Source organism: Bombina bombina, chromosome 4 (assembly GCF_027579735.1).
Source record: "Bombina bombina isolate aBomBom1 chromosome 4, aBomBom1.pri, whole genome shotgun sequence".
Classification (NCBI taxonomy): domain Eukaryota; kingdom Metazoa; phylum Chordata; class Amphibia; order Anura; family Bombinatoridae; genus Bombina; species Bombina bombina.
Window position 1 is genome coordinate 1,129,352,242 of NC_069502.1, and position 24,439 is coordinate 1,129,376,680.

Genomic DNA, 24,439 nt, shown 5'->3' on the forward strand with positions numbered 1-24,439 from the left:
TATTAAACAAGTTAAAATGCTGGGAGGGAACAAAATTCAGACCTTTAGAAAGGACATTTGTTTCAACATTGGTTAAGTTCACACTAGATAGATTTATCACATTATTATTCATGCGTTTTTCTTCTGCTGTTTCACTGATCTAGTAGTGTAAATCCTTTGTTGAGTCTTTTTCTTGTGTTGTTGTATATTGGATTCTTCCTCCCTGTTCACAGGTCTTTGTTCCTTTGCCTCTATTCCCTCTGTGTATTTTTTTCGTTGTCCTGTTGGTAAAGTCTCTACCTGTTCATTTTTTGAGGTCTTAGCTGTAGATCTTTCAAAGGATGCCTTTAAGACTATGGCCTCTATATCTTCATTATTACCTTCACAGTCTGAGGATTCGACCTCATACTCTGTGTCAGAGAAGGTTACTTGTTTGGCTTTCTCAATACGGTTCTTAAACCACCTTCTTCCCTTTCTGGGTTCCCGACTATAGTTCTCATTGTTATCCCACCTATATACTCTCTGATGGTCATAGTCGTATTTATCCCTCATCATTTTACGTGATTTAACCCGTTGAGTGCTAACGACGGCTCTGAGCCGTTACAGAGTTTCTCACTCAGGGGCTAACGACGGCTCAGAGCTGTCACTAGCACTCTCCCACCTTGAGGGAGATCTGGGGGCTCCCACCCGCTCCTACTGTTTTACGTGGTGACGTCACACGTAATGACGTGATGACGTCACCGCGCAACTTTATTTAAAAATGACAATTGACAATATAGGGAAAGGGGCATGCTGCTTAGAAGCCTGTATCTCAGGCATCTAAGCAGCTACAGACCCCCAAGACCCACCGTTGGAAAGGTAATCGCCTAACCTTCCCAGTGGTATAAGTCTTGGCGATCTGAAAAGAAAAAAGTTTAAAAACAAAATTTTTTAAAAAATTTAAAATTAAAAACCCTTAAAATGTGCTTAGCACCCAGGTGGGAAAGTGCTTAGCACTCAAAGGGTTAAACTCCCAAAGTCCCTGTTGAAATGTAACCATATTTTTTTCAAATTATTTATCATAGGTTTTGAAATCCGGATCCTTTTGAACTGTTTTTAAATGTTCATGTATTGCTTTCATCTCGTCTAAGAGTTCACTCCTTTGCTTTTGTTTATATTCAATCAATAATTCAATTAAAGCAAAGGAACAGGTATCCAGAATCATATTCCATTTAGATATAAATTTTACTTCCAATACTCTAAATGAGGGAAATTTCTTCATTCTTAACTCCCATGGTATACATTTATTGTGTTTATACAATAGGAAGGATTTTATATCTAATTCCAGTTTGATTTTTTTTTTTTCGTAAGGTGTAAAAAAAAAAAGAATATTAATAGTATACACTATGGGGCCTATTTATCAAATGTCTTGCGGACCTGATTTGACAGTGCGGATCAGGTCTGCAAGACATCACTGAATGCGGAGAGCAATACGCTCTCCGTATTCAGCATTGCACCAGCAGCTCTTGTGAGCTGCTGGAGCAATGCCGCCCCCTGCAGACTCGCGGCCAATGGGCTGCCAGCAGGGAGGTGTCAATCAACCCGATCGTACTCGATCGGGTTGATTTCCGGCGATGTCTGTCCGCCTGCTCAGAGCAGGCAGACAGGGTTATGGAGCAGCGGTCTTTAGACTTCTGCTCAATAACTTTTGTTTCTGGTGAGTCTGAAGACTCGCCAGAAACACGGGCCTTCAAGCTACATTCGGAGCTTGATAGATAGGCCCCTATATCTTCCTCTTTATCATGGGAGATGATGTCTTCCCCAAAGTCAGTCAAAACATAGGATAGTTCCTCTCTATTTTCCATATTGTGCGTACAATTAGCCCCAAGCTGAAGTCTGTAATGTGTTAGTCAATCAGTATTATGTATTTAGCGGGTTTGCTGTGCTTACTGTGCATAAACAACATTCATTTGAGGATTCACTGCATATAGGTCAAACCAATTTACTCACCACCTCCTCTTCAGCCATTACGTTTCCCCTTAGGGACAGAGTCAGGGTACCCAGTAGGCAGCAATCGCTAATGGACGAAATGACAGGAAATATGCTGAACAAACTCTAGCGATGCGCTCTGCCTTACCCTCTTCCTTCTTCCTCCATACGGCACGTGGGGTGACGTCATACGTCCAGGTTGCAGATTACGAGTGCTCTGAACGCAGCATTATTCATCGAAAACGCTAAAAGGTACAAACTTGTAACAAAGAATGTCCAGGCACTCCATGTGCATAAAATATCAAAATTTTATTGAAAGTCTGGGACACCTGTGAGCAGTGAACAAGTGCCTGAGGGCATGAAACATGTCTGCTGCACAGTAACCCAGCTGTCCTTACTATTGTGTGTTAGTCTGAAGCAGTGTTTCTATTGGCTGATGCATCTTTTGGTTTTAACGTGGATTTTTCAATAAACTTTGGATATTTTATGCACATGGAGTGCCTGGACATTCTTTGTTGTATATATATATATATATATATATATATATATATATATATATATATATATATATATATAGTTTATACACACACACACCTTTGAGCCCTTCCCAGTTCAGCACCTGATCATAGACCATGGCCTCTATTTATCATAGTCTGGCGGACCTGATCCGACAGTGCGGATCAGGTCCGCCAGACCTCGCTGAATACGGCGAGCAATACGCTCACAGTATTCAGCATTGCACCAGCAGCTCACAAGAGCTGCTGGTGCAACGCCGCCCCCTGCAGACTCGCGGCCAATGAGCCACCAGCAGGGAGGTGTCAATCAACCCGATCGTACTAGATCGTACCGGGTTATGGAGCAGCAGTCTTTGTGACCGCTGCTTCATAACTGCTGTTTCTGGCGAACCTGCAGGCTCGCCAGAAACACGGGGCATCAAGCTCCATTCGGAGCTTAATAGAGAGGCCCCACATGTGTTAACACTTTATTGTCTACAAAAATGTACAACGTCACCACTTTAATATGATCGATAAACCTGTCCAGTCTGTCTGAATGCAACAAGCCATCTCTCCTGTCTGTGATTTTATCCTCCCATTCAGGCTCAGAAATGAAATGTCTTGAACCCAATTCAGACAATGAAAGAGGCACATTACCTACAGCTTAATCTGATTGCGATTGTGTGGATCTCTGGAGGTGTTTAGGCCATGAGAGAGCTTGCTGGATTTCTTGGATATTCCAGCTGGTCTGTAGTCACCTTTTAATATTATCACTAAATGTAAGAAGATTTATTCACATATATTCAATTCAATATTGTTGAACTTGTGATACACTATGTGGTGCCCCCTGTTTTGCTTGTATCAGATGAACTAAAATAGGATTTGGCATCTACTTGTAATACCATATTGTGCGCTATTCTTTGTGCAAAGTCGCACTAAGGATGTAATGTATTGCTTAAACATACTAATGGATAGTGGAAGAAGTATTTTGATACAGAACGCACACAAAGCTTGTATTCATGTTGTTATAAATGAAAATGCCTGTAGTACAAACAGTGTATGCCATCAATTGCAGTATACATTGAAAAATTTATTCCAAGTTATAATAAAACATTGCTGACCTAAAATATGTGACCATACAGCAAATGCATTTAAGAATGCACATAAAGAAAGTGCATCTATTAAATTAGATGGAAATACATTATGTATAGGAATAAAAATTCAGGAACTCCTCGACAAAAGGCAAGTTCCTTTAGCAATGATGAATGACTCACCTAAGGCATATCATTTAATTTCAATAAGCAAAATAAAAAAAGAGACCACTACTGCTGCAAATTTAAAAAATAACTGTATTGTTAACAAGAATTATGACTCATTTTGAACTATTAAAATTGGTCTACATGGATTCATATCATATAAGGTTTAAAAATATGCATAGTGCTTATTTGAATATGCCATACATATTCCTGACAGGTAATTTATTCCTAACGAGACTGACAAAGGCCTACGGGGCATCACATTGTGTTAGCCCTATTGGGATTAAATGCACTTCTTTTTTACCTTTCTATTTCTAAAGAGTGTTTTGTTTTCTTTTAGATGACGATTTTCAAAACTTACAATCAAGGATTGCTGTAATTACTGTAATATAACAGTTATATTGTTTACATTTGTTAGGAAAAAACTATTGGCACGTGGTCTAAATCTAAGAGATGGGCCTCTATCAAGCTGTCAACTGCAAATACGCTGGAATTCTGCAGCGTATTTGTGGCGAGCCTGATTCGCTGTAGTTATCAAACCCTACAGTTTGGCAAAAGTAGAATATACAACAGGGAAAGAAGTAAATTGCGCTATATGAACTGACTCAGTAGCCTCAGAGACAATAAATATATATATATAAATATATTTATCTCTCGCTTGTCAATAAATAGATAATCTATAATCGACTCAAAAATATATAGATATAAATATTAAAAATATAAATGTTAAAATTTCTAAAATCACCTAAAGGAAAATGTACATAAAAATTGGTCGGATATAAAATATGAAATATAAAATATAAAATATAAAATTCACAGTAGCACCCTCGATATAAATATAAATATATGTGGCAGGAGATATATAAAAATTATAAATATAAAACAATACCTTGATTTAACAACTTAAAATATATGAATTGCTTGTCCTTGTACTGCAAGACATATATATGTCAGAAAAACCTCCTGAATTGCACGCTGTTTATATTTTACAGTACCTCTAAAAGTTTCTCATGACCATTCTCGTTACTGTCTTTTACTAAAAGTGAAGCATCCAGTATAAGGTGATATGTCCCTTTAAGATGAATAGAAACTTGAATCCTGTTTTGTGCAGCTCCAATCAGACAGGGTAAATCCAAACCTCAGTCGTAGGGATACAAGAACATGCGAAAAGAAGAGAGAGAGAGCGCACAAAAGATTCAAGTGTAGATTTTTATTAACAACATTAGCACACATAAATTGATGCACTTACTAGAAGTAAGATTAAAAAGGCAATCAGAGTTCAACTCTCTTTCCTCCACTTGTATAGCCGCTCCACACTGCTGCCCAGGAAGGTCAGTGTCCCCGGATGTTGATGCAGGATACCGGCTTCTGTAGCAGTGCTTTCCGGATGCCTCTGCTAACTGCCTGTCTGCCAATGGGAGGGAGCGGATCAAAAATTGGAGTCTGAGCGTCGGACCTGTTTGCCGGTTCCTAACGCGTTTCCCCCAGTCAGCGGCTGGGCTTTTTCAAAGGATAAAATCAGATGTATTGTTTCTCTTGCCGCCCTTAACTTTTAAAGGGCAAACGTCCAATTAGATTCGTGGGTGTGTTTGTCCGGCCAATTGTAAAGTCCCAATAGTCCTACCGTAAAGTTTAAAGCGGTGTCCCAATGGCTCCTACTCAGCTTGTCTTAGCCCTTGATTGTATGCAGCTCCGACCAAACTACGGATCCTTCCCATGGTCAAATTGGTGCAGGGTTCTTGATTATACTACGGATCCTTTCTGCAGTTGATATTGTAAGAACAGATTCAGTGTTGTGTCTTCGGCCGAAGACACAACACTGAATCTGTTCTTACAATATCAACTGCAGAAAGGATCCGTAGTATAATCAAGAACCCTGCACCAATTTGACCATGGGAAGGATCCGTAGTTTGGTCGGAGCTGCATACAATCAAGGGCTAAGACAAGCTGAGTAGGAGCCATTGGGACACCGCTTTAAACTTTACGGTAGGACTATTGGGACGTTACAATTGGCCGGACAAACACACCCACGAATCTAATTGGACGTTTGCCCTTTAAAAGTTAAGGGCGGCAAGAGAAACAATACATCTGATTTTATCCTTTGAAAAAGCCCAGCCGCTGACTGGGGGAAACGCGTTAGGAACCGGCAAACAGGTCCGACGCTCAGACTCCAATTTTTGATCCGCTCCCTCCCATTGGCAGACAGGCAGTTAGCAGAGGCATCCGGAAAGCACTGCTACAGAAGCCGGTATCCTGCATCAACATCCGGGGACACTGACCTTCCTGGGCAGCAGTGTGGAGCGGCTATACAAGTGGAGGAAAGAGAGTTGAACTCTGATTGCCTTTTTAATCTTACTTCTAGTAAGTGCATCAATTTATGTGTGCTAATGTTGTTAATAAAAATCTACACTTGAATCTTTTGTGCGCTCTCTCTCTCTTCTTTTCAAAAGTAGAATATAGTGACATAACATATGATCCGCCGGACTCTGTCCGACACAGATCGATGCTTACGTCACTACATATGTTCCGAACGCAAGATCGGCACAATCTGACTACTTTTGCTAGTTATCAAAAAACTAGCAGGTACGCTCCCCACTATTCCGGCCCAGTGTACCTGGTTTTCAATCTGCCGACCTGGAGGCGGCGGATGCCATAGGAATCAATGGGAGTCTGACAGCAGCGAAAGCTCATGTTCGCTGCTGCCCGATATCCCATTGATTCCTATGGGAACATCTACACCTAACACCCTAACATGTACCCCGAGTCTAAACACCCCTAATCTGCCCCCCCACACCGCCGCCACCTACATTATACATATTAACCCCTAATATGCCCCCCCTACACCTGCGCCACCTACATTATACTTATTAACCCCTAAACCGCCACTCCCGGAGCCCGCCGCAACTAAATAAAGTGTTTAACCCCTAAACTACCGCTCCCGGACCCCGCCTTCACCTACATTAAATTTATTAACCCCTAATCTGACCCCCCTACACCGCCGCCACCTACTTTAAATTTATTAACCCCTAAACCTAAGTCTAACCCTAACCCCCCCTAACTTAAATATAATTTAAATAAATCTAAATAAATATTCCTATCATTAAATAAATTATTCCTATTTAAAACTAAATACTTACCTATAAAATAAACCCTAAGCTAGCTATAATATAACTAATAGTTACATTTTAGCTAGCTTAGGGTTTATTTTTATTTTACAGGCAAGTGTGTATTTATTTTAACTAGGTAGAATAGTTATTAAATAGTTATTAACTATTTAATAACTATCTAGTTAAAATAAATACAAAAGTACCTGTAAAATAAAACCTAACCTAAGTTACAATTACACCTAACACTACACTATAATTAAATTCCCTAAATTAAAATAAATTAATTACAATTGAATAGAATTAACTAAAGTAAAAAAAAAACAAACACAAAATTACAGAAAATAATACATTTTAAACTAATTACACCTAATCTAATTCCCCTAATAAAATAAAAAAAAATCCTTACCCTACACTAAATTACAAAAAAGGGCCTTTTGCGGGGCATTGTCCCAAAGTAATCAGCTCATTTACCTGTAAAAAAAAAAATACAATACCCCCCCAACATTACAACCCACCACCCACACACCCAACCCTACTCTAAAACCCACCCAATCCCCCCTTAATAAAACCTAACACTACCACCTCGAAGATAACCCTACCTTGAGACGTCTTCACCCAACCGGGCAGAAGTGGTCCTCCAGACGGCCAGAAGTCTTCATCCTATCCGGGCAGAACAGGACCTCCAGACGGGCAGAAGTCTTCATCCAGGCGGCATCTTCTATCTTCATCCATCCGGAGCGGAGCGGGTCCATCTTCAAGACATACGACGCGGAGCATCCTTCCAGGCCGACGACTACCCGACGAATGAATATTCCTTTAAATGACGTCATCCAAGATGGCATCCCTTGAATTCCGATTGGCTGATAGAATTCTATCAGCCAATCGGAATTAAGGTAGGAAAAATCCTATTGGCTGATGCAATCAGCCAATAGGATTGAGCTCGCATTCTATTGGCTGTTCTAATCAGCCAATAGAATGCGAGCTCAATCCTATTGGCTGATTGGATCAGCCAATAGGATTGAACTTCAATCCTATTGGTTGATTGCATCAGCCAAATAGGATTTTTCCTACCTTAATTCCGATTGGTTGATAGAATTCTATCAGCCAATCGGAATTCAAGGGACGCCATCTTGGATGACGTCATTAAAAGCACTATTCATTCGTCGGGTAATCGTCGGCCTGGAAGAATGCTCTGCGATGGATGTCTTGAAGATGTACCCGCTCCGCTCTGGATGGATGAAAATAGAAGATGCCGCCTGGCTGAAGACTTCTGCCCATCTGGAGGTCCTCTTCTGCCCGGATAGGATGAAGACTTCTGGCCGTCTGGAGGATCCCTTCTGCCCGGTTGGGTGAAGACGTCTCAAGGTAGGGTGATCTTCAAGGGGGTAGTGTTAGGTTTTATTAAGGGGGGATTGGGTGGGTTTTAGAGTAGGGTTGGGTGTGTGGGTGGTGGGTTTTATGTTGGGGGGTATTGTATTTTTTTTACAGTTAAAAGTTGATTACTTTGGGGTAATGCCCTGTAAAAGGCCCTTTTAAGGGCTATTTGTAATTTAGTATAGGGTAGGGCTTTATTTTATTTTGGGGGGCTTTTTTATTTTATTAGGGGGATTAGATTAGGTGTAATTAGTTTAAAATTCTTGTAATTATTTAATTATTTTCTGTAATTTAGTGTTTGTTTGTTTTTTGTACTTTAGTTAATTTTATTTAATTGTAATTAATTTAGTTTAATTTAGGGAATTAATGTAATGATAGTGTAGTGTTAGGTGTAATTGTAATTTAGGTTAGGTTTTATTTTACAGGTCAATTTGTCTTTATTTTAACTAGGGAGTTATTAAATAGTTAATAACTATTTAGTAACTATTGTACCTAGTTAAAATAAATAAAAAGTTGACTGTAAAATAAAAATAAATCCTAAAATAGCTACAATGTAACTATTAGTAATATTGTAGCTATCTTACGGCTAGATTACGAGTCTTGCGTTAGCCTTAAAAATCAGCATTGAGGGGTCCCAAAGCTGCTTTTTAACGCCCGCTGGTATTACGAGTCAAGCAGGTACAGGTGTACCGCTCACTTTTTTTCCATGATTTTAGCTTACCGCAAATCCCCTTACGTAAATTGCGTATCCTATCTTTTTAATGAGATTTGCCTAACGCCGGTATTACGATCGCCTGAAAAATTGAGCGGTAGACCCTCTCCTGGCAAGACTCCTACCGCATTTAAAAGTCAGTAGTTAAGAGTTTTATGGGCTAACGCTGTAACATAAAACTCTTAACTAAAGTGATAAAAAGTACACTAACACCCATAAACTACCTATTAACCCCTAAACCGAGCCCCCCCCCCACATCAGAAACACTTAACTAAAATGTTTAACCCCTAATCTGCCGACCGGACATCGCCGCCACTTTAATAAATGTATTAACCCCTAACCCGTCTCACAAACACTAGTTACATTTTATTAACCCCTAATCTGCCGTCCCTAACATTGCCGACACCTACCTATATTTATTAACCCCTAATCTGCCGACCCCAACGTCGCCGCTACTATATTAAATTTATCAACCCCTAAATCTAAATCTAACCCTAACCCCCCCTAACTTAAATATAATTTAAATAAAAACGAAATTAAATTACTACAATTAAATAAATTAATTCTATTTAAAACTAAATACTTACCTATAAAATAAACCCTAAGATAGCTACAATATAATTAATAATTACATTGTAGCCATCTTAGGGTTTATTTTTATTTTACAGGCAAATTTGTATTTATTTTAACTAGGTACAATAATTATTAAATAGTTATTAATTATTTAATAACTACCTAGCTAAAATAAGTACAAAAGTACCTGTAAAATAAACCCTAACCTAAGTTACAATTACACCTAACACTACACTATAATTAAACTAATTACCTAAACTACCTACAATTAACTACAATTAAATTAAATAAACTAAATTACCAAAAAAAACACTAAATTACAGAAAATAAAAAAAGAATTACAATTTTTTTAAACTAATTACACCTAATCTAGTCCCCCTAATAAAATAAAAAAGCCCCCCCAAATAATAAAATTCCCTACCCTATACTAAATTACAAATAGCCCTTAAAAGGGCCTTTTGCGGGGCATTGCCCCAAAGTAATCAGCTCTTTCACCTGTAAAAAAAAATACAATACCCCCCAACATTAAAACCCACCACCCACACACCCAACCCTACTCTAAAACCCACCCAATCCCCCCTTAAAAAAACTAACACTACCCCCTTGAAGATCACCCTACCTTGAGACGTCTTCATCCAGCCGGGCACAAGTGGACGTCAGAGGGTCCGAAGTCTTCCTCCTATCTGGCCAGAAGATGTCATCCTTCTGGAGCGGAGTGGGTCCATCTTCAAGACATCCAATGCAGAGCATCCTCTTCATCCGACAGCCGACGACTGAATGACTGGTCCTTTAAGTGACGTCATCCAAGATGGCGTCCCTTGAATTCCGATTGGCCGATAGGGGGGGTGTTAGGGTTAGGGTTAGACTTAGGTGTAGGGGTTAATAAATTTAATATAGTGTCGGCGACATTGGGGGTGGGAGATTAGGGGTTAATAAATTTAATGTAGGTAGCGGCAGTGTAGGGGGGCAGATTAGGGGTTAATAAATTTAATGTAGGTGGCGGCAGTGTAGGGGGTCAGATTAGGGGTTAATAAATTTAATGTAGGTGGCAGCGGGGTCCGTGAGCGGCGGTTTAGGGGTTAAACATTTTATTTAGTTGCAGCGGGGTCCTGGAGCAGCGGTTTAGGGGTTAATACATATAATGTAGGTGGCGGTGGGCTCCGGGAGCGGTGGTTTAGGGGTTAAACACGTTATTTAGGTGCGGCAGGGACCAGGAGTGGCGGTTTAGGGGTTAAACACTTTATTAGCGTTACGGTAGGCTCCGGGAGTGGCAGTTTAGGGGTTAATAACTTTATTTAGGTGCAGCGGGGTCTGCGGTATAGGGGGTAAAACAGTGTAGAATAGTGTGAGTGCTTAGTAACAGGGTACCAAGAAAGCTGCGATTAAGCCGAAGAGCAGCGAGATCGATGACTGTTAGTTAACAACAGTCCGCTGCTCATCGCACCATACTTGGTGTGCGGCTTTTTGACAGCTTTCTTGATAATTTTGGCGAACGTATTCAGGTCCACGGCAGCGATGTTAGGTGATCTTAGGCGAGCGTATTGGTGCCGTCGAATGCAAGAAAGTCGACGACTTGATAACTAGAGGCCATGGTGTTTAACATTAATTAAAGAACAAAAATTAACACCATTTTAATTGTATCCATAATACACATAAAACAGGGTTTTATATAAAAAAAGGACTTGGTTTTAAACTTTAAATGTATTTATCATTTTAAAAGTTGGGTTGCTGCTTAATGAAAAGTTAACCTTAAAATATACTGAAAAGTGCACAATTCAAGCACCAGTGCCAATGGATTGTTACTGCTACATATTAAAGTATTCTGAACTCCGTATACGACTGTAGTGTTCTGCCTTGGGCCAAACTTGCCAGATTAACGTGGGTATTACAAGATGAAAGTTTTACTTTCAACTTTTTAGTGCATGAGTAAAAGACTCAGACGCACTAACTTCAGGACTTTGGATATTGCAACTGTACTAACTCCTCCCAATAGACTTCTAAGGAGCAAACTGATTAGTTGTATGATTAGTTTTTTTGTAAAATTTATATCTATGCCTATATATCTGTATGAATATATACAGATATACTGTATAAATACACTAGATAGATAGATGATAGATAGATAGATAGATAGATATTGCATAAACACATATAATATATAGAAATATATATTTTAAAATAAAAATAACATATCTTTAAGTGACGAACACAGGAATTTCAAGTATTTCTATTTAAAATACATTAAAAGAAAATTGTTTAAATATGATATTTCATGTTTCAAGGTACTTGACTAGGGAGGGCTTACATGTGTACATATTATTTATATATATATATATATATATATATATATATAAATGCTTGTGCAATGTTAAAAGAGACAGCGTATGCTGTTGGCATTTAGTTATGTCAGGTGGACATGATTCACTACAGTGAATTATGTCTGTCCTACATGGGATAAATCGGTGAAAGGACTCAACTTGAGAATTGAGAAATAATATGCACTTGGCTTGTCTCTCCATTAGCACCTTTATTAACATTTGACCTTGAACTCAAATAATCACTCTTTATTTTAGGTATACTCATTTTAAAACAAAAAATATTTTTACATAGTTTTCCAGGGGTCATATCCCTTAACATAGAAAGCTGAGTCTCAAACATGTCAAAATATCCCCTATTTGTAGAGCAATGACTAAACTTGTGCTGCTACCTAAGAATCCATTGTTTCTTCTTTGTGAAGTCATATGATGGCCTCATGATTTCTTTATGGTCACATGATTTAAAATGGCTTCATTTGTTGGTTATACCTCCTGACATTTATTATAGTCTAATTTCTGGAGAAACTTTTATTTGTTTCTTTGTTTGTTTTTTTATTAAGTTATATACATTTATTACTGGAAATCTTTTGATGGAAGTTAACAAATATCAAATTATGCCAAACGTTATAATGCTTACAGTGGGGTAAAAAAGTATTTAGTCAGCCACCAATTGTGCAAGTTCTCCCACTTAAGAAGATGAGAGAGGCCTGTAATTTTCATCATAGGTATACCTCAACTATGAGAGACAAAATGTGGAAACAAATCCAGACAATCACATTGTCTGATTTGGAAAGAATTTATTTGCAAATTATGGTGAAAAATAAGTATTTGGTCAATATCAAAAGTTCATCTCAATACTTTGTTATATATCCTTTGAGGTCAAACATTTTCTGTAAGTCTTCACAAGGTTGTCACACACTGTTGCTGGTATGTTGGCCCATTCCTGCATGCAGATCTCATCTAGAGCAGTGATGTTTTGGGGCTGTCACTGGGCAACACAGACTTTCAACTCCCTCTAAAGGTTTTCTATGGGGTTGAGATCTGGAGACTGGCTAGGCCACTCCAGGACCTTTAAATGCTTCTTACGAAGCCACTCCTTCATTGCCCTATCGGTGTGTCATCTTCAATGCCCTTGCTGATGGAAGGAGGTTTGCACTCAAAATCTCACGATACATGGCCCCATTCATTCTTTCATGTACACGGATCAGTCGTCCTGTTCCCTTTGCAGAGAAACAGCCCCAAAGCATGATGTTGCCACCCCCATGCTTCACAGTAGGTATGGTGTTCTTTGGTTGCAACTCAGCATTCTCTCTCCTCCAAAAACGACGAGTTGTGTTTCTACCAAACAGTTCTACTTTGGTTTCATCTGACCATATGACATTCTCCCAATCCGCTTCTGGATCATCCAAATGCTCTCTAGCATACTTCAGATGGGCCCGGACATGTATTGGCTTAAGCAGGGGGACATGTCTGGCACTGCAGGAGTCCCTGGCTGCGTAGTGTGTTACTGTTGGTAGCCTTTGTTACGTTGGTCCCAGCTCTCTGCAGGTCATTCACTAGGTCCCCCCGTGTGGTTCTGGGATGTTTGCTCACTGTTCTTTTGATCATTTTGACCCCACGGGGTGAGATCTTGCGTGGAGCCCCAGATCAAGGGAGATTATCAGTGGTCTTGTATGTCTTCCATTTTCTAATTATTGCTCCCACATTTGATTTCTTCACACCAAGCTGCTTGCCTATTGCAGATTCAGTCTTCCCAGCCTGATGCAGGTCTACAATTTTGTTTCTGGTGTCCTTCGACAGCTCTTTGGTCTTCACCATAGTGGAGTTTGGAGTTTGACTGTTTGAGGTTGTGGACAGGTGTCTTTTAAACTGATAACAAGTTTAAACAGGTGCCATTAATACAGGTAATGAGTGGAGGACAGAGGAGCCTCTTAAAGAAGAAGATACAGGTCTGTGAGAGCCAGAAATCTTGCTTGTTTGTAGGTGACCAAATACTTATTTTCCACCATAATATGCAAATAAATTCTTTCCAAATCAGACAATGTGATTGTCTGGATTTGTTTCCACATTTTGTCTCTCATAGTTGAGGTATATCTATGATGAAAATTACAGGCCTCTCACATCTTCTTAAGTGGGAGAACTTGCACAATTGGTGGCTGACTAAATACTTTTTTGCCCCACTGTAAGTCTCAGTCAGATTACAAGTTTTCCATTATGAGCGGCTCGGTAATAACTTGCAAGTTATTTCCACCACTCACCTTTAATAGTGCTGCTATTACAGGTTTGCGAAAACCCGGCGTTATCAGGCAATATGGCAGCGTTGATCTCCATACCGCACACAAATACCAGCGCTGCTTTGAGATGATTTTACGTGCTTGTGCACGATTTCCCCATAGACATAAATGGGGAGAGACGGCAAAAAAAAAACTAACACCTGCAATAAAAGAGCGTAAAGCTCCGTAACGCATCCCCATTGATGTCTATGGGGAAACAAAATCTATGTTTACACCTAACACCCTAACATAAACCCAGTGTCTAAACACCCCTAATCTGCCACCCTCGACATCGCTGACACCTACATTACACTTATTAACCCCTAATCTGCTGCCCCCGACATCGCCGCCACCTACCTGCACTTATTAACCCCTAATCTGCCACCCCCAATGTCGCCGCCACCTACATAAATTTATTAACCCCTAATCTGCCGCCCCCAATGTTGCCGCCGCCACTATACTAAAGTTATTAACCCCTGGCCTCATACATCACTAAAACTAAATAAATATATTAACCCCTAAACCTAAGTCTAACCCTAACACCCCTAACTTTAATAAAATTTAAATAAATCTAAATAAAAATTACTGTCATTAACTAAATAATTCCTATTTAAAACTAAATACTTACCTATAAAACAAACCCTAAGCTAGCTACAATATGACTAAGTTACATTGTAGCTAGCTTAGGTTTTATTTTTATTTCACAGTTAAGTTTGTATTTATTTTAACTAGGTAGACTAGTTAGTAAATAGTTATTAACTATTTACTAACTATCTAGTTAAAATAAATACAAATTTACCTGTAAAATAAAACCTAACCTGTCTTACACTAACACTAAAACTAAATAAATTACATTAATTAAATACAATCAGCTAAATTACAAAAAAAATAAACACCCAATTACACAAAATAAAAAGAAATGATCAAATATTTAAACTAATTACACCTAATCTAATAGCCCTATCAAAAAAAAAAAAAAAAAACCTAGCCTAAACTAAACTGCCAATAGCCCTTAAAAGAGCCTTTTGCGGGGTAATGCCCCAAAGAAATCAGCTCTTTTACCTGTAAAAAAATACAAAACAACCCCCCAACAGTAAAACCAACCACCCACACAACCAAACCCCCCAAATAAAATCATATCTAAAAACCTAAGCCCTGAAAATGGCATTTGGATGGGCATTGCCCTTAAAAGGGCATTTAGCTCTTTTTTGTTGCCCAAACCTCTAATCTAAAAATAAAACCCACCCAATAAACCCTTAATAAAACCTAACACTAACCCCCGAAGATCCACTTACAGTTTTTGAAGACCAGACATCCATCTTCATCAAGCCGGGAAAAGTCTTCATCCAAGTGGGCAGAAGTCCTCAACGAAGCCGGGAGAAGTCTTCATCCAAGTGGCAAGAAGTCATCCTTCAGGGCGGCAGAAGTTTCATCCAGACGGCATCTTCTATCTTCATCCTTCCGATGCGGAGCAGCTCCATCTTCAAGACATCCAGCGCGGACCATCCTCTTCTTTTGAATCCACTTGAAGAATGAAGGTTCCTTTAAATGACATCATCCAAGATGGCGTCCCTTGAATTCCGAATGGCTGTTCTATCAGCCAATCAGAATTAAAGTGTAAAAAATCTTGGTTGACGTAATTTAAAGGAACCTTCATTCCTCAAGAGGATTCGAAATAAGAGGATGCTCCGCGCCGGATGTCTTGAAGATGGAGCCGCTCCGCGTCGGAAGGATGAAGATAGAAGATGCCGTCTGGATGAAGACTTCTGCCCGCCTGGAGGATGACTTCTTTCCTCTTAGATGAAGACTTCTCCCGGCTTTGTTGAGGATGGATGTCTGGTCTTCAAAAACTGTAAGTGGATCTTCGGGGGTTAGTGTTAGGTTTTATTAAGGGTTTATTGGGTGGGTTTTATTTTTAGATTAGGGGTTTGGGCAACGAAAAAGAGCTAAATGCCCTTTTAAGGGCAATGCCCATCCAAATGCCCTTTTAAGGGCAATTGGGAGCTTAGGTTTTTTAGATAGGATTTTATTTGGGGGGTTTGGTTGTGTGTGTGGTGGGTTTTACTGTTGGGGGGTCATTCGTGTTTCTTTTAAAGGTAAAAGAGCTGATTTCTTTGGGGCAATGCCCCGCAAAAGGCCCTTTTAAAGGCTATTGGTAGTTTAGTTTAGGCTAGGGTTTTTTTTATTTGGGGGGGCTTTTTTATTTTGATAGGGCTATTAGATTAGGTGTAATTAGTTTAAATATTTGATCATTTCTTTTTTATTTTGTGTAATTTAGTGTTTATTTTTTTGTAATTTAGTTAATTGTATTTAATTAATTAATTAATTTATTTAATTTTAGTGTAATGTTAGGTGTTAGTGTAACTTAGGTTAGGTTTTATTTTACAGGTAAATTTGTATTTATTTTAACTAGGTAGCTAGTAAATAGTTAATAACTATTTACTAACTATTCTACCTAGTTAAAATAAATACAAACTTAGCTTTGAAATAAAAATAAAACATAATCTAGATACAATATAACTATTCGTTTTATTGTAGCTAACTTAGGGTTTATTTTACAGGTAAGTATTTAGTCTTAAATAGGTATTACTTTTTTTTTATTTAGATTTATTTTAATTATATTAAAGTTAGGGTTAGGGTTAGACTTAGGGTTAGGGGTTAATATATTTATTTAGTGTTAGTGAGGTGGGAGGCCAGAGGTTTAGGGGTTAATAACTTTAGTATAGTGACGGCGACATTGGGGGCAGCAGATTAGGGGTTAATAATATTTAACTAGTGTTTATGATGCGGGAGTGTGGCGGTTTAGGGGTTAATATGTTTATTATAGTGTCCGGAGCGGCAGATTAGGGGTTAATTTGTGATGCGGGAGAGCCTTGGTTTAGGGGTTAATAGGTAGTTTATGGGTGTTAGTGTCATTTGTAACACTTTAGTTATGAGTTTTATGTTACAGCTCTGTAGCGTAAAACCCATAACTACTGACTTTCAGTTTACGGTATGGATCTTGTAGTTATGGGCTGTACCGCTCACTTTTTGGCCGGATAGGCAAAGTCGTAGAACCGGCGGTGTGGAAGTCCCATTGAAAAAGGACTTTTTAAAAAGTGCGGTAGTTATGTTGCGTGACGGCCAAAAAAGTGTGCGGTACAGCTATATCTACAAGACTCGTAATAGCAGCGGTAGTGAAAAAGAGCCATAAAGCTGCTTTTTCACTCATACCACAAAATTTGTAATCTAGCCGTCTGTCTATAAAATAATATATTTCTGTCACAATCACTTTTTTGATTGTGTGCATAAACGGTTAAACCATCTTGGCATTGTAGTCTTATTATTAATAAAAAAAAAGTAATAATTTAACCTAAGAAGGTTCTCAGTAGAATAAATATATGTTAATAATTTAATATTTAATTATATATACATACACACATAAAATGGTATGTTTTCATGTTAGTATTTTATTCAAACATTAACCTATTGAATTTAGTCTTATTTATTAATTATACTATTTAATAACATTTGATACTGAATTTAAAATTTTAAAATTTAAAAAAAATATATATATATTTTGTTAAAAAAACCTCTGCAATAAAAAAATCTCACACACATCTCACTGGTTATAATACTAATATAAAAAGCATTTAACTACTTATGTTTTCAGGCAGGCATTCTCACAAAATCCTTAGCTCACTTTATCATAATATTCCCATACATCAACATTTCAAACTGTGTTATATGCACAGTGTATTTCAGCCACTTGATAAATTTTGTCCTTATGTAGCTGTAGCTCCCCTCAAATATTTTGAAAGTAATAAATTGCCATAATCAAATCTAATTTTTGAAAAATACCTGTGGGAACCACAAACAAAAAAGAACGTCTACTACCAGAACATGATAAATAACGCAGGAGCCAGTAGTTTATTATAATCAGCTTGGCATTGAATTACAAAATTAAAATTATATGGCCCTTGATAAGTAACCCTACCAATGTACATGATCAGTGGAATTATGTTGACTTATTTTGCATTTCATAGGAACAGTTCAAAGAGTTATAATGGGGAAATAGAAAGATTTATCACAAAGCCCCTGTAGCAAAGAATATGTTAAAAAAAATCCATTTATTCTGGTTTAATAAGAAAACTGGCATAGGAATGATTTGCTTAGAACTCATTAAGCATAAAACAGTTTTGAAAAAGTGCTAATTTACCAAATGGGACACACATACTGTAAGCAAATGATATTATTTTTAACAACATTGGTGTGAAACTGTATAGGGAAAACCTGACATTGAAAGAAAAATATGGTATCAACATACTGTAGAACTAGTGTTCACAATCAATTCCTAGATAAACTGTAGTGGAGATTTCTGTTCAGACAAAATGTCACTCTTAATATATTAAATGGGGAGTTTAAACTAAGGGAGAAAAGGATTGTTTTAATTGTTTTTAATTGTTTTTAATAAATTATTTTAGTCTTTAAATTGTATTCTTTAAAATTGGTTGCTATTGTTTTAAAGGTACTACCTAAGACCCTATAACGATCCAGTAATGACAAAAACAGAGGTCTGTCAACTAGAGTGCTGAGATACTTCTGTGTGCACTTATAGCATGTGGAGGTGCATGTCTATATCTTTTGCACTCTATGTGCTAGATTACAAGTGGAGCACTAATTTATTACATGCCCACAAACGGGCAAATTTGCTTTGCATTACAAAAGGCTGGTTATTTCTAATTAGCACTCAGAAAATTAACCAGAGATCAGATCTCTGATTAATTTTCTAAAAGTGCCCCAAATGCCCCCAAAATAAAGGGTATTTTAGTTTTTTTCATAAAAAATCTACTGCACTAAGCAGTTTTTAGGGGCTAAAGTTAGCGGGAGTGGGGTGCTAGAAAAAAAAGGCACTGAAAATTGCTTTTACATTGCAGTCTATGGGAACTGTGTGTTCCCGTAAATATATATGTATATATTGATATTTGCTGGCCATCGCTGCACAACATCACCTCGCTGCACTAGTTCTCATGCTGTATCTGACGGCATGAGAATGAGGCTCCCATTGGAGCCTACGGAAGCACACTTTTGTGAGGTGCAATGCTTCCTTGCATTCGCATTGCACCTAACTTGTAATACCAGCATACATTGTGTTCACTGGTATTACTCAGTTGAGTGCAAATATTGTGATATTTTTTGCGCTCCACTTGTAATCTAGTCCTGTATGGGGCTCTCTTTGTTTTTTGCATCAACAATGTAATTTTAACATACAATAAAAATGTGCATTAAGTAAATATTGTGCACAATATATTGAGCTAGAATAACAGCTAGAGTCAATAGCACTCTTACATACCTACATACACATACATACACATATATAACTACACAAATACAAATATATATATACCATACACATCATGGAGACCTTCCCAGTCAAACACAATGGTCTCTATTTAACAAAGTCTGGCGGACCTGATCCGACAGTGCGGATCAGGTCCGCCAGACCTCGCTGAATACGGAGAGCAAGAGCTGCTGGTGCAACGCCGCCCCTTGCAGACTCGCGGCCAATGGGCCGCCAGCAGGGAGGTGTCAATGATTTCCGGCAATGTATGTCTGCCTGCTCAGAGCAGGTGGACAGGTTATGGAGCAGCGGTCTTTGTGACCTCTGCTTCATAACTGCTGTTTCTGGCGAGCCTGCAGGCTCGCCAGAAACACGGGGCATCAAGCTCCATTCGGAGCTTGATAGATAGGCCCCCTTGTCACATGCCATATCCCTTTAAAATACTATTTATTTATACATTTATTCAATAATAACATATATGTTACATTTAATATGTATAAGATGAGTAAAATACTTCATGTTTTACATGCCTTTAATTATACTTTTATTCTAGGCCTCAAGTCTTGATAATTTTGTTAGTGCTGCAATGTGTTGTGCTCTTGCGCAACACTTAACTCACAATTTGTAATGTAAACAATGTTTAGCATAACCCTGCCATCCATTTAAATTATAGGGTGCACTAAAGAGATGTCGGCCACACTAAACAGTCTCTGGTAATTCTGTTTCGCTATAGACTTGTAATACCAGATTGTGCGCTATTATTATTATTATTATTATCAGGTATTTGTAGAGCACCAACAGGTTCCGCAGCGCTAATTATTCTTAATGTGTGGACCCAAGATATTGATAGCATACCTTGCATTATCAATAGCATTCTAATTGTAACCTGGGTCGGTTTTAAATAAAAAATAGAAATGAGCATTTGCTTCATTATGAATACATATTCTTTAACAAAACATGGATATTCATCTCGTTTTAACAAGATGAATATCTGAACAAATGCAGCACAAAATTTAAAGAAAATGAAGGAATAATGGCAAATTTGGCATTATCTATAGTTAAAAATAGTTATCTAAGTGGGCTGAAGAGCCGCACTAACCCGTTCCTCTTCTTCACAGAGCCCGACCGTGCTAACAGGAAGGTTAGCGCAGCGGCTTCCAGTGCCTGCCTAAAATAGAAGGTCTTTTAGTGCAGGCCCTTGGAGCTGTCGCCCTAACCTTTCTGTTAGCTCTGTGAAAAAGAGGAGCAGGCTATCGCAGCACTCCAGTCTGCTTAACCTTGTATACAATAATAGAATCAAGCTTGAAGTAGAAACATGCAAAATCCTTTACTGGTCCCCACACATGGGTTTAAAAGACGTTTCAGATTACCACTTACCCCTTAGTCATGACCCAAAACGTTGTCTTTTAAACCCATGTTGTGGGACCAATAATGGATTTTGCATGTTTCTTCTTCAGCCTGAATTCTATTATTGTATACAAGGCAAGTTGGAGCTGGCATTTTCCGGATCTCGTTCCTCAGGTTGTATGGTGCGGTTTCCCAATACATATGTTTATTACATGTATTTTAGCCGCTACAGGTGAACATTTTCACCTGAAACAGTGGAACGTGTACATTTGGTTACCGAAAATTAATGTAAATGTACCACGAATGACCCGTATTAGTTTAGTTTAAAACTAAACAAATACCGAACAGCACGGGCACTGAATATTTGAAACAGAAAATTTCACCCATGTAAATGTCTAAAAAATACTGTCAATTATTTCCCTAAAAAGTGCATATCTACTTCTAAAGGAAGCAGTTGTGCTTATTTAAACTCTCTGGTTATATTAATACACTGGTAAAAACTGTAAGGAGCATATTAAGCAATTTGCATTTTTAAAATGCATATGCTAAAATAGAAAATAATATATAAAATATACAAGAGTCAGAATCCAGTGTTTGAAAACATCTATTAATAACAAAATAGTAGACCTATATCATGTATCATAAATACCTAGGATTTAAACATTGCATTAAAAAAAATGCATATATTGTTTCGTACATACCAGTGACGTTTGGTTTGCACTTGCATTGGCCTGAGGTTTGGTGACATTTCACTTCTCCATTTACTGTCCCAGAAGTGTTGCATTTGCATGGACGGCAGCCGAAACAATTTGATCGCTGAAGATTAAAGAAGCCATGCTTGCAGTGATTACACTGTCTGCCTGACACATGTTTCTTGCAATGACATTGTCCTCCAATCTGAATAAGATATAAAATAAATACTTGTGTTATATCACTTACTTTTGACAACAGTAAAGTTAAATTTCATTCAATTTTAGCACATATTGCAATTAAGTGTGCCCATATATAAAAGAACATGTATATCACATGTATTATTGAATTATGTTACTACATTTGTTGCAGTATGTTCTGGAGGATTATATTTTTTTATCTTTTCTCTAAACAAAATTAAAAAAAAATGTTTTTGCAGTATCTTAAAGGGATATGAAACCCAATTTTTTTCTTTCAGGATTCTGATAGAGCATGCAATTTTAAACAACATTCTAATTTACTCCTATTATTAATTTTTCTTTGTTCTGCTGGTATTTTTATTTGAAAAGCAGGAATGTAAGCTTAGGAGCCGGCACATTTTTGGTTCAGCACCTGGGTAGCGCTTGCTGATTGGTGGCCAAAGGGTTTTAACAAAGATACATAAATATACATGTCTATTATGAATGTTTCAGTTAGACTTATCTACTTAAGTCGCTGATCTACATCGGCTGCTCCACTCTGCCAGTCTCTACACTGGATCCCCAAACACTCCAGAATACAATTTAAAGTATTAACCCTAACTTACAAAGCACTCAACAGCAACTCTACAAAACTATATTTCCTCTCGTCTCCAAATATTCCCCGAGCTGTCCTCTTCGATCAACCTCTGACCTCAACATAGAAACATAGATTTTGATGGCAGATAAGAACCATAGGCCCAACAAGTATGCCCAAAATATCATAAAAGTATAAACTTACCTAGTTTGTAGGATAGCCTTATGCTTATCCTGTCAGGGTATTGATGAGTAATATTTCATTTATATATATATATAATATAAGTAATACTTCAATATTATATGAAATGCGTAGACCATTGCTAAATGCAAACCCATTTTGTCAAGATTCTGAAGCTAGAATCAGAAATCAAACCCCCCTCTTTCTGATCAAATAGACATCCAAGAGTACAAAGGAGCAGACATATGTTTAGATAGGAAGATATGTCACTTCAAAGGGATTTTAGAACATGATATTTTCAGGTTTGTGTTTCCTTATAAGGAGGTTCCTGTCTTTAGGAGTGGATGATCCGTCTGCAAAAATAATGAAAGTTACACAGGTTCTCAGGGAATATAGCTCTTATCATCAAAGTGTTAATTACCCTATGCTGAGTTCAAATACACAAAGCTCAGATCTACGTCTCTATGGAAAATAGCAGGAGAAACTTAAGAAAGTATATTTAACCCTGTGTAAGGGAGAATCTATATAAGAATTTAAATTTTAAAGCAAATAAATTGTTCAGATGTTTCATTTGTACCTCAGTATTGTATAAATATATATTTATGGATCTGGGAGATGTGTCCAATGCCTAACATAAATTTAAATTTAAAGTGAATTAAATATAAATAATTGTATTGGTATTTTTAAAATGTTTAACATTTATTTTTTATTTCAGACATATGAAAAAGGCCTATCAGGTCAATTACGAGTTGTGCGTTTGTCTTTTAACGCTGAAAAAATGGTCCTATCAGCGTTAAAACAGCAATGCAGCCATTACAAGTCTTGTCGGTATAGCTGTACTGCAAGCATTTTAGCCTGTAACGCAACGTCAATCCCGCACTCGTAAAAATTACGTTTTTTCATGGGACTTCCATAGCGATGCTATTACGAGTTTTGCGGTGAGGGTAAAAAACTTGCGTTACATCCTATAACGACAAGATCTGTTCTGCAATCTGGGAGCAGTAGTTATGAGTTTTACGCAACAAAACTGTTACATAAAACTCATAACTAAAGTGTTACAAAGTACACTAAACACCCATAAACTACCTTTTAACCAATAAACCGAGGCCCTCCTGCATCACAAATGCTATATTTTTCATTAGCCCCTAATCTACCGCTCTCTACATCGCCTCCACTAATAAAATGTATTAACCGCTATTCTGTCACCACTATAATAAAGATATTAAACCCTAAAGCGCTGCCCTCCCGCATCATAAACACTATTTAAATATTATTAACCCCTAATCTGCCATCCGCCCACATCGCCCCCACTACACTAAAGTTATTAACCCCTATTCTGCCGCTCCCCGCCACCGCCACCAATGTAATAAACCTATTAACCCCTAAACCGCAAACCCCCCACAACTAAATATACTAAATTAAATTATTAACCCCTAAACCGAAAGCCCCACATCACAATAAACTAATTTAAACTAGTAACCCCTAAACCTAACGCCCCCTAACTTTATATTAAATTTCCCTATCTTAAATTAAATTAAAATTTACCTGTCAAATTAAAAAAAGTAAGTTTAAACTAACAATTAAACAAATATAACTATTAAACTAAAATTTAACTAACTACCAATTAAAGAAAACTAAAATACACATTAAAAAAAACATCATTACTATAAAAATTACAAAGAATCTAATTACAAAAAATACTAAATGACAAAAAATAATAAACATTAAATTAAGAAAAATAACAAACGAAATGATCAAAAATAAAAAAGAATTACACCTAATCTAATAGCCCTATAAAAATAAAAAAGTCCACCCAAAATAAAAAAAAAACCTAGCCTACAATAAACTACCAATAGCTCATAACGCTGCTTTTTCACTACCGCTGGTATTACGAGTCTTGCAGGTTTAGGCAGGGCCGGATTTACATCTCAGGTGCCTATAGGCACAATAACCTGAAGTGCCCTCCCATCCCACCCCCTACCCCCCCCCAAAAAAAAAAGTGGAGAAAAATTAGGACTTTTTTTATTATTATTTAGGACAACTAAAAATAAATATTAGATGTAAAATTACATTTTCC

At 37.6% G+C, this 24,439-nt stretch overlaps 1 protein-coding gene across 1 annotated transcript in view; it reads right to left on the reverse strand.

Moving 5' to 3' along the window:
* Window positions 1-24,439, reverse strand: part of USH2A (usherin) — a 2,188,359-nt gene that overhangs the window by 1,908,690 nt on the left and 255,230 nt on the right. The window contains exon 11 of the mRNA XM_053712759.1: window positions 21,420-21,615. Within this exon, the coding sequence (XP_053568734.1) occupies window positions 21,420-21,615 (196 nt within the window). The remainder of the gene's footprint in view (window positions 1-21,419; window positions 21,616-24,439) is intronic.